Source organism: Simochromis diagramma, unplaced genomic scaffold, assembly GCF_900408965.1.
Source record: "Simochromis diagramma unplaced genomic scaffold, fSimDia1.1 OVJJ01000802.1, whole genome shotgun sequence".
Classification (NCBI taxonomy): domain Eukaryota; kingdom Metazoa; phylum Chordata; class Actinopteri; order Cichliformes; family Cichlidae; genus Simochromis; species Simochromis diagramma.
The window spans coordinates 14,661,895-14,674,050 of NW_024387492.1; the positions used below are offsets into that span (position 1 = coordinate 14,661,895).

The window sequence follows — 12,156 nt, forward strand, 5'->3', positions numbered from 1 at the left end:
AAGTATTGTTGCTGACTATGTCCTTCCCTTTACGACCACAGTGTACCCATCTTCTCATGGCTGCTTCCAGCAGGACAGCATGCTGTCTCACTGCGCTCAAATGGCCTTCACACGCACCACATCTCAATCCAACAGTGCACCTTCGGGGTGTTTTGGACCCGTAGATTCACATCATGAATGTGCAGCTGACAAATTTGCAGCAACCGCATAAGGCTTTCATGCCAGTATGAACATGTCTGAAGAATGTTTCTAGCACTGTGTTGAATCTGTGACATGAATGATTAAGACAGTTACGAAAGCAATAAAAGAGTCCAGCAAGTGGATCTAATATTGCCTGTGAGCTCAATAATATAAAATATAGCAGGAAAACAACGCCAGATCAGTTTCTCCTCGTCGTTAACAAACAATCAAGCGTTGCCCCACACTGCTGACGTCACTACGGGAAGTCACGCCCATTAGGCTTCCCCTTACTTTACATTTCCGCAAAGCTTTGGAGTTGTGGCAGGCTTCCCTTAATCGGGTTTATTAAAGTTTTGTTTATAGACATTTATAAGCTAAAAGAAAAGATGAGTGAAATTAAGCCCAATGATAAAGGGTCGAGTGAAGAGAACGCCGAGGAACAAGACTGGGCAGCGGCTAAGGCTGCTTTCGACAACCTCAAATCTAACAAACCCAGACCTGTGAGTGTTTTAATGCTATTTTCCTTTTCGTTAGCATGTTTGCTGTGTTATATACTTTCACGAAGAGTTGTTTGGGTAACAAACCCCTGAACATGTCTTGCATTTCTTTTTTCTCATTGTTCATGCACCCCCAGCCCAAACCCAAGAATGCAGTCACCATCGCCGTCTCCTCTCGCACTCTCTTCAACATGAAGGCCGAGAGGAAGATCTTTGAGGAAGAGGGCTTAGAGAAGTATGTCGCTTTCCAGCAGGAACATGAAAACGAGCCCCTAAAACCAGGACCTGCTTTTCCCTTCGTCAAGGTAGGCCTGGGCCCCTGTACTGTCAAACCTGCTGTGCAGGGCGTGTCCCCTCAGAAGTGTTCATTCACTATTACAACTGTCTGTGATCACATAGTTAAAGCCAGGGAATACTTATTGATAAACAGTAATAGCTAACAAGGGGCTGCATGTCTATCCCTACACCTAAGAGGAGGTGGTGTAAATGCAAGTGTTTGGCTGTTGTCACTGCTAGAGCAAACATGGATAAAATAAGAGAAATACCTAACACCGCACCAGTTGCTTAATATTTAACTTCTTCATTGCTTTAAAACCGGTTTTACTACTTGTTACAATGACATGGTACAAGCTAGGAAATCAAATCATTTTTCAACAAAGAAGACTGAGAAGTTGTTCCTGTAAAGCCTGATAGGTGCTGAGAGCTGATGTTTGCACAGGTTTATCAGGTTCATTGTCTCACAGAGAGTTATTTTAAAACACTTCTGGTTTTCTCGTTTGACAGTCACTGTCCCTGTGGTTCATAATGAGTGCTTCAACTTTGCTGGCACAGCTGGTACCATAGCCACTCCTGCCATTCATAACAGCCAAACTGTCCAAACACAGAGCATTACAACATTAATGAATTTGGTACTAAATGCAAGGTTAATGTATTAGGTTGAAGTCATTTTACATAATAAATTATCAGCACAGTGTGTTTTTGTGCAATAATATACAAAGGGCCCTATCATCATTAATACATACCGTATATACTTTCTATTCCAACAGTTGACTGTCGGATAATAACACATGGATGAAAATATACTGGTAGTGCCCACAGCATGGAATAATAAATGTGACTTTTTTAATAGTAATTTCTCATATGCATGCAGCCCTGAAAGTCTACTCTACCTAGAGGGTATTTTAGATGTAGGTGTCAGATGGGTTCAAGGTGGGGGTGGGACTACATTAGAGATCTTCTGGTGATGGATAAGTTGACAGAAGAGGTCAGCCAGGAGTCTCCATGGACTATGATGTTTGCCGACAACATTGTGATGTAGTGGGAGTAGGGAGCAGGTCAAGGAGAGTCTGGAGAGGCGGAGTTATGCACTGGAGAGAAGAGGAATGAAAGTATGTAGAAGCAAGACAGAATACCTATGTGTGAATAAGTGTAAGAGTGAAGCTGTAAGGAGGAGAGGTAGTGAAGGTAGATGAGTCTGAACCATCCAAATCAACAGACAGTTCACAAGAGAGGTGCAGGAGAGTGCAGGCAGGGTGGAGTGGAGTGAGTGGAGACAAGTGTCAGGGGTGATTTGAGACAGAAGGATCGCAGCAAGAGTGAAAGGGAGGGTTTACAAGATGGTAGTAATACCTGCTATGATTTGGAGATGATGGCACTAATAAAATGGTAGGAGGACCTCAGAGAAGGTTCCTGGATGCAGTGTGAAAGAGCTGGCGTGAAAGAGGTGGCGGCTAGGGATAGGGTGAGATGAAGGTGAATGATCCACTGTGCCAACGCCTAAAGGGAGCAGCTAATGGATGAAGATCAAGGGGGAAAAACTATTCATGGCATCAAGAATTATAATGTTGTAGGAAGTTTTTCTTTTTTCACTAAGTAGTTAAAAGTAAAGACAAGACAAGAAGACAAGAATGTGATGAATGATGTATAGTAAAGGTCAAGCCAGCTAGGAATTAATCTATTAAGTCATTGCTGGCAGCACTGCCGGTGCACCCATTTGCTATGTATCACCAACCAATCATCGCTCTATAAAGTTTATATTTGTTCCCATTTTTGGCAAATTAGCTCCATTAAAAATATACCAAATGATATACAGGCAACTATCATTCAGTTGCTTTGATACTGGAGAAAATGTGAAATCGTGATGACCTGTCTCGCTGTGAGCCCTCAGAAGATTTATGGACATTTTATGGCAGACATCAGAGTAATGTCTCGGGAAAGTGTCCCACAAAATCTAAAAATATATGCGTAACCTTTCTGTGTGCAGATCTGACCAAGCTGTGACTTTGAGAAGTAGTGCAAATTAAGTGCTAAAGGTTAATTGTCTTTAACCCTTGAACCATTCTGCTTCCTCGTGGATAGGTGCACAAAATCCTCAGCGCTCTAATGCGTACTCATAGCAAGCATCCGAGACGCACTGACTTGGTTCTGCATTGGTTTAAAAGTGTGATTTAACCAAAAGAATAGTGGTTACTTCTGTTGAGCACTCATGCAATATCCTTGCTTTGGGTGTATAACATGGTTTGTTTTCTTGTGCCTTCTTAAGGCGCTGATGAACGTCAACACTCAACTGAGGGAGCTCTATCCAGACAACGAGGAGCTGTTTGATATCGTCTTAATGACCAACAACCATGCCCAAGTGGGAGTGCGCCTCATTAACAGCATTAATCACTATGGTATGCTGCGTCGAGGTCTGAGCGTGGAGTGTGATGTTGGATCAAGTCTAGCAATTGCGCGTCTAAAATGAGGAAGTCTTTCTTTTTCTGCACATCTTACTTGTTTTTTCTCCTTGCTTCAGATTTGACCATAGAGAGATTCTGCATGACAGGAGGGAAGAGTCCTATTGGTTACCTGAAGGCCTACCTGACAAATCTTTACCTCTCCAAAAGTGCAGACAAAGTCATACAGGCCATAGATGAAGGTAAGTGATGTTGGTCTAATATTTTAATCAGTACTTTGCAGAGTCTTGGACTTCCTTCACCACCTTCTAGATGTTTAAGTACTTCTTATATTTACAAGCCTCAATGTTGACTTTGTGACTCATTCACGCTTCAGAGGGAAATCTCGACTTCATACTAAACTGCAAGAAATAGCTGGTTGAAGGCAGCATGAGATTTACAGCCCGCCCACCATTCAAATGAACACAGAATAAGCTTGTGTGTTAACCATGATATTTATTTAAAACAAAGTGAATTAAGGGCTCTTGATGGGCTCAATTTATTGTGTACACACTATATACTGTTTAGAGATTTTAATCCTTGCTTCGCTTACCTTTCATCAGGAATTGCTGCTGCCACAATGTTCACGCCGGACACAGAGCAGGAGCTAAGCGACACTCAGTTGAGAGTGGCGTTTGATGGTGACGCTGTCCTCTTCTCCGACGAGTCAGAGATCATCGTGAAGCAGCGTGGCCTGGACTCTTTCTTTGAGCACGAGAAAGCTTTTGAGAACAAACCTCTCGCTCAGGTAACATATGGTTGTTTCCATCTTCTCCTACATCGCTGGTGATTTTTTTTCTTCCTTTTTATTTTGTTCTTCAGGAAACAAGAAGTGAGCATTTTCAAAAAGTTTAAGGACACACATAGAGTGCATAATTATAGCTTACATAAAATAGAAGATGGGCTTTGCCCATGCCCCTCCAAACCTGTCTCAGGCATGCCTTTACCCACACCTCACCATGTGGGATCATTTCAGCCCAGGCGACACCTGAAGACTTTGCACTGCCACTGCAAAGACAATAGTGGTGTAACAACATACACAGAAATTTACATTAACTGCTTACATTTAGAATCTAGATTCTAGATTTTTGTTCTGTGAGGTTCTATCTAGAGTCTAGATAGAACCTCACAGAACAAAAATCCCTCCACAAATACTGACATAGTTGGTGCAGGATGTGGCAACATAATCAAAATACAACCAGTTGGCATATGGCTACGTCCCCTATTGCAGATATATATATTCTGTCCATCTGTGCAGACTGACTCAGATCCATTGCAACATGTTGGAGACAGGTTGCAACCTGTGCAATTACCTTGCAATCAAAAGTGGTCACCCAGAGGCTGAGAGTGTTCCATGCTACTTGTAATTGAACGCCATATCCCCCCAAAAAAGCAATGCTATCACCAGGCAACTGCTGATGATCTTTATGTTATTAGGATGTTGTCCTGTATTTACTGTTGCATGACTGAGCCACTAGTCAAATACTATAAGTGTAGCCATTCACACTTTTTAACAAGTGTTTTGCTCTTTGTTTTTGTAGATAGTTTCACTGTGCAGTCATGGTGAACTGTTGTTTCAGAAGCTGACTCAGTATCAGTAAACAGTACTGGCTGTCACCGCATACTAATGCACCCTACTAGATTCCTCATTAATTACAGTGCAAGCTGCTGATATGAGCATATTACGCTCTGAGAATTATCTGTGGGGTTTACGAACCCCCTTGTGAGTTTGTAAATATGTTTCACATCATCTGAAGAATTTATTTTCCTTGTGTGTGCTTGTGGTTGTGTATATACTATCTGTATTATCCGTCCAGATTACAAGCAGTAGCAGTTTTTCAGTAACTGTGATGTTCTCCACCCAGTGCAACCATCCATCGAATGGAAAGATGATTTAAAAGAGAGAGCCCTATGTAAATAAAAGCAAACGCATTGCAGTGGATTTCTTCAAATCTAACCTATCACACACAGCTTTTTATCTTCACAGTCCTCATTTTAAATTCAATTTACTTTTATTCTTTGACTCTTTCAGGGACCATTAAAGTGTTTCCTGGAGGCCCTGGGAAAGCTCCAGAGAAAATTCTATGCCAAGAACGAGCGTTTGAACTGCCCCATCCGAACCTTCCTGGTCACGGCCCGCAGCGCTGCCAGCTCTGGAGCTCGTGTCTTGAAGACCCTCCGCAGCTGGGGCCTGGAGATCGACGAGGCTCTCTTCCTGGCGGGGGCTCCGAAAGGGCCCCTGCTTCAGAAGATCAGGCCGCACATCTTCTTTGACGACCAGATGTTCCATATTGAAGGGGCCACGGAACTGGGAACCATATCCGCACACGTCCCCTATGGAATCGGACAAAAGTACCACAAGGGCAAACTCATCGAGCAGCCTAAAAAAAAGGAATAACCTAAGAAAGGTTTAAAAAAAATAATATTACACTCGCACTACTTTTGCTCCAGATTAAATATTTATATTCATAAAAAAATATCCATTAAAGGAATCCTAATTTTTAAAGGATTTTGCTCATGAATTGGCAATAAGCATTTTCCTCATGAGAGGGAATAACTGCTGAACAGGAGAATGTATTTTCACACCAGAGTTACACTAGGTGCTTTACTTTCACTTACTGCTGTCGAGGAAAAGCAACCTTTTGGTCGGTTTTAACGTTTGTGCTTACCACTTGAAAGATCTGCAGAATAAGTTTTCTGCTGTTTTTTTTTATTATGTTCATAAAAAAAGGTTTATCTCTTTTATCTGTGAGGTTTTTGGCAAATACATATATAAATATATACATATATAAGTACTGGTACAGATCACCAATTCCATTATTTTTGGTGTTTGGCAAAATCCTCGCCCATTTCATATTTTGAAAGGGATTTTAGGAGGTAGAATAACTTCAGCTTACAAGGAGCGCTGATGCTGTTTCTGTGTGTTACTGCACTCATTTATTTTTGAAGTGCCACAAAACTTGATCTTGTTCTGTAGGCTGTTTACGCAGAGTCTGTGTGTCAGCCAACAAGCTGTAACCAGACTTTCTAGGATGGACTGACTACATCTACGTATGCCTTTGTATATGTTTGCAGATATTTATGAAATTTATATTGCATAAATATGTACCTTAATGGTCTGCATAACTAAATGTCTGGAAGAAGTTGCACAGATACACTCACATATTTTTATATGCTGGTATATTTAATCTTTTTCATTTTTGTACTCACATTGTGGTAACACAATGATAGCTTGTCTACACCATTTGACTTTTCTACCAGCGAGTAGTTGGATAAATAAAGGAATGCGATGAAACCCCAGTTGTTGTGTTTTGACAGTGTTGGGTAGTACCTAACTGCACGTACTGTAATTATTTGGAGGCACTTTATCCTGCTTTATTCTTCATTTGACATAAAAATGTACTAAAGATTCTCTCAGATTGTTGTGTTTAGGCAGAGTTTGCCTAGTGAGAGCAACATCTTTCTATAAAAGAGCTACAGAGCTGCTTTTTTCTTTTCTTTCCTTATGTCAGGATGCTTCTGATTTATCTCGAGGCCTTTTGAGAAGGCCTGACTGACTCACACACAAACAGATTAATGGCACTTAGTGTAATACTGCAGTTTATACTAATATTTCATATTTTTGGCACACAGGTTATTTGCTTTAAAAAATGACACATTATGTATATAATACCTCGGTATTTATAGTTTAATAGGATTTTGGTTGCAGAGCTTTTACATTTAAAGGTATTTTTGTCCACCGCTAGGTGGTGCTATTTACCTGTAAGTGCTCCTCTTTACATTCAGGGACTCTGGGATAGTCTTTCTTTTTTTTTTTCTTTTTTGTTTAATTGAAAGAAATTTTCATATACAAAACAAGTCAAGGAAACAGACCAGAATTGTAACAATTTACATTATAAAGATGGTGAAGCAAGTCATTATAAATGTGTTAAATATATATATTTTCTCATCTAAATGTCCACTGAGCTGTGAGCCAGCTGTGATCATAATTCATCATCATCATATATGGGAAAAAATGAAGTTCCTGAAGTCTCTAAACAAGAAAAGAAAGACACAGATTCTGAGTTTGTCTCATTCAGAGAAGGCCTTCCTTTGAGGATTGGTCCTAACCAATTACTGTATAAAAGATGAACGACACGACAGCACTTCCTCCCATTGTGCACAAATGAAGCCAAAATATCCCGCTTGTGGGAGCTGCCATGTTCCACTTTTGGAGCCAGAGTCTGCTCAGTAGTAACTCGTGGCCTCTGCCCACACACCCACTGGACGTGACCGTGAACACGCCCCCTTACACTTTTTACATAGCCCGGCTGCTCTGTCTCTCATTCTGCAGGGTATGGGTAAAATTTATCATACAAAACATGCACTCTGTGCAATATGGATTAACGTTACTGCTGAAGATGTGAGGACATCTGATCTCTGAAAAAACAACTGTTAATGAAGCTGGAAAAACACACCCACGTCTTGATCCTTAAAAAAGCATATTAATATATAGTAAAAGCCAATCAGAAGTAAGTAGAAGTAAGAGGCTTCAGCCTACTAATATTAGTCAAAAAAATACATTCTCTGCATCAAAAGTGATGAGTTAAGGTGCCCATGGAGGCAAGGGTGCCACCAGGCATTTGGCCCCGGGGTAGACCCAAGTCAGGCTGGAGAGATTATATCTCTTGGCTGGCCTGGAAACGCCTTGGTGTTCATATTCATATGAATATTCTTATTCTTCTATGACAAAAAAGTACAAGTGTTCATTTAAAGAAATAAACAGAGCAGTAAGAGATGTTTTTTTTATTTTATTTATTTTATTTATTTTCCTTAGCCGAAGGCCGTATCGTTTGTTTTCTGACCTGGGAGTTGGATAGTCCTGGCTCAGGGACTTTTTTGGACGCCCTGTGTCACTACTGTTTCTGGCCTCTTGTTGACTTTTGGTGTGTTTGGTGTGTTTTCAGAGGTTTCACTCAAGGTCATATTGTTCATTTTCTTAACTAGGAGTCGGATAGTGCTTGGCGAACAACTTTTTTGGCTGCTCTGTGTCACTGGTGCTTGTCCTGGCCTCTTGTTGTATTTTGTTTTCGAAGGTTTTGGTATCACTCGAGGTCGTAACGTCCATTTTCTCAACTTGGTCTTGGATAGACCTTGACAAAGAACTTTTTTGGATGTTCTGTGTCACTGGTGCTTGTCCTGGCCTTTTTTCCTTGGTGGAGAGCAGCTGTCGTCACTTCTGCAATTCTGTGCAACATAATTCGGGCCTCGCTTCCTCTTGAGTGGAAGCTGGAAATGTGTTTCCACAGAATTTGGCTCTGGATTTTGGTGGTCCATTGTCGTAAAACCAGCTTAAGCTTGTTGGCTTTTGTATAGTAAGCATGTTCTTATTAGTAAATACTTTAAAGTATTTACGATAAGATTTTACAACGGTGTGCGTACTGCTTTACAAACCTTATTATAATTATTAAATGAAACGTCTATTTTACACTTATCAATAAATTATTCATAAGATAGCAAGTTTCCGTTTTTATCAAGCAGATCAACAACAAAACATACACCGCTATCATACCAGTCTGATTTAAATAAGGACTTCTTATTGATGACTATAACCCTATTATTCTTTTACCATTTTTTTTTTTTCTATTTTTCTATTTTACCATCTTGGTAAATCATTTTTAAGGCAAGCTATGCCATTTTCTTCCCAGACTTGATCCTTGATCCATGATTATTACGACAGCACTTGAATGCACATCTTCAGTTACCTGTTTGACTTACAGCCTTAAAAATTTTTCACAAGGAGTCACTTTCTTGCAAAAATAAATCTGTTAAGGGCCGCTACAGAATATTTCTGCCCTCCATGTTCAATCGTCTTAGATGTGCATGACGGAGGGAACCACAAGGGGGCGCTCCAGCTTAACTAGATTAGGTTAGCCGTTACATTTCCTGCATATAGACTCAGCTGTGTAGAGAAAAAAATATATAGTAACACACGCATAGTTTAGAGAAGCCCATTAAAAGCCTTAAAAATCATCCTACCAATGCCATCATAAGAATGCTGAACCGTGCAAACCTACAATAAGTCCTCTTTTTAGAATACCAAGTTCCCTTTCAGCACATTTCCAGGTATCAAAATATCACTGCCAAGGGCAGAAAGAACAGCGAAATGCAAATCACTGTGTTCTCACTGAACATTAAATCTAATTAGAAGTTAATGAACTATATCCTGCAGCTTCAGATATATTAGAATATCTGAGGTTTACCATTCTTGGACTGAGATTGCAGAGATAATATGTGGTATATGAAATAAGAACACATTTTATACACACTGACAGTGAACCCTCTCGCTGCCGAAAACCCAGTCAGGCCATTAAAAAAAGGTCGTCTGTGGTGGGAAGGTGTAATTAATTCTGAAATTGGCTGCAGCGAAAAATGACGACAGGGAAAAGGAAAGATGATTTTCAAGGTTTAAGTCCGCTAGATGATGTGAGTTGATGATGATGATGATGAATGAAGACAGAAGAGCAGACGTGAATTTAATCTATACCGTGTATGGACTGATATAACTAGATTTGGAGGTACATGCAAACATATATGATATATACGTTATAGCTGATTCCACACGATTTTTCTTCTTCTTTTTCTTCTTCTCAAAACCTAGTGCTTATATCAAAATTTGGTGCTTTTATCAAAACCTGGTTCTTATATCACCCAGAATGGCAACAGGTGGCTCGAAGATTATGGTGCGTAATGCAAATATCACTTAATGCAATCTCAGGTTGTTTGTCAGAAGTAGATTTAAGAAAATGGTTACAGATGTCTGAACATGATTCTTTGTAACTCTAAACTTCAACCTCAACTCGTGCATCATTTGAGGCCTTCATCACCCAAATGAGTCTTTACACAGCTTTTTCCACCTGTGCACTCTTACTCACTGAGACCTTGAAACCAGTAAAGATGTTAAAATAAATGAATAAAGATAACATTGAAAAACAGAAAACGATTTACATTTATGGAACAAAATGTAAGTAGCATGTCATGTTGTATTAAGCCAAGGCTAAGGTGGAGTAAAGGATTTTTAGAGTTACTATAACAGGAAAAGTGAAAAATGTGGCTATGAAAGATAGTGAAGATTAAATATGAAGTGACTTATATGAGTAAAATAAATTTCACTAATGTACACTTAGCAGATTTTTACAGATTTTTTGTGTCCCTCTTTCTGTTTTTGTAGAGCTTGAATTACTGCCAGCATCGCTGCCAATGTGAGCTTTTTTTGGGGGGGGGGATGCTCACTCGGCAGAAGATATTTTTTTAATTTGATCATATAGTTGAGTTATTCATCTTGTCAGGGGAGTAGCTTTGCAACGAAGCAAGGTTTTGTCAGGCAGAAGAAGTGTGTGCATCCCTGAGAGCTGGGACCAACTGGCTGTTGCCATGGATACTTGGTGCTGACACCACAAGAACTGTGTAGGTTTGTTGAAGATATAATTAATAACAAAGGATTAGAGGCAAAGGTAGCATGGGGCTCAGTATGAGAAACCTCATCACACAGTTACTATAATTGGCACCCTTTCCGTGTGTGTGTGTGTCTGTCCGTGTAATTGTGTGGACACCGCAACAAAAGTTCTTGAAAAAAACAAAAACAGTAGCACCCTCATTCTCTGCTGTCGCATTTATCTTCTTGACAAGCAATTTGCTCTAAATATGTTCCCTTGGTTTGAGTTTCAGAATGTTTTTTGGAAAGTAATTTATTTGTACCTGCATTACCGTGATTGGCCCATTGATGCATATCCTGGAGATCTTGGGAACATTTATTAGACATAATTAGATAATTGATATGTTTTTATGATACCGTGGCTTTCACGTCGCTGTGCAGAATCTTAAATATGGAACATGTTTACAAGGAGTAATGTACAGACTTAATGAAGGCAAAAGGCTTTATAACAATATGAATCAATGGATACTGGATGTGCAAAGAAAGAAAGAAAGGATTTGTTAATCTGTCATTTTTCTGTTGTGTTGGCTGCAGCGTTTTTAATTGCATTTTTCAGAAACTACAGTCATCCTAATATCCTAATCATGTCTTTTCTTTTTAGATAGGCTTATTTAATAATATAAAAGATTTACAGACCACAGGAGTGTGTCTAAAGTTACGGCTTGGAGTGGCCATGATTTTCCCCATCATATATACCACTGGACTAGTGCTTCTTGAGAGTCAACACATTTCATACTTTAGTTTTAATAAAACAGGCGCAGGTTGCACAGCACGTTCAAAAACTATGAGAAATCACTTGGTTAACCGACTGTCATAAGTTCAACCAATTGTTTTGCTAATGCAACACTTTCATTTTTCAGTGAAATTTCAAAGTCTTCAGTTGTCTCCAGCATTTCAGTAAAAGTCTCCATGAAACCACTGGCTCACCCATCCTAGCTACTTTTACATTTTACATTTTTGAGCAGTTTACTTAATTTATTTGTTATGTTTAGCTTATACGTAAAACCGTTTGACCCTTTTTTCTTGCAGTTTCAGTAGTTAATATCTTAGCCAACAGTCCACAATTTCACAAATTTATTAATTATATAATTAATTATATATAACCCTATTATATAACTATTTCAGTGATTTACCTATGCTGTTATCTTGCGGTTTTAGAAAGCAGTTTAACTCCTAGCCATATTTTATAGCTTCTGTAGCTTCTTAAAGTGTTTACCCCAATGATTGTATGCAGTGTATGATTTATCAAGTTTAGTTATCAATTCCGTTTGTTTATTTATACTATTAGCTA

The 12,156-nt window shown here is 39.4% G+C and overlaps 1 protein-coding gene across 1 annotated transcript; it reads left to right on the top strand.

The window, feature by feature from the left end:
- Positions 1-453: 453 nt before the first annotated feature.
- Positions 454-6,691, top strand: nt5c1bb (5'-nucleotidase, cytosolic IB b). The gene is made up of 6 exons (XM_040018556.1): positions 454-680; positions 815-982; positions 3,220-3,349; positions 3,472-3,594; positions 3,955-4,139; positions 5,424-6,691. Exons 1-6 carry the CDS (start codon positions 567-569, stop codon positions 5,787-5,789), a joined length of 1,086 nt encoding a protein of 361 aa, XP_039874490.1. The 5' UTR covers positions 454-566; the 3' UTR covers positions 5,790-6,691.
- The last annotated feature ends 5,465 nt before the right edge of the window (positions 6,692-12,156 follow it).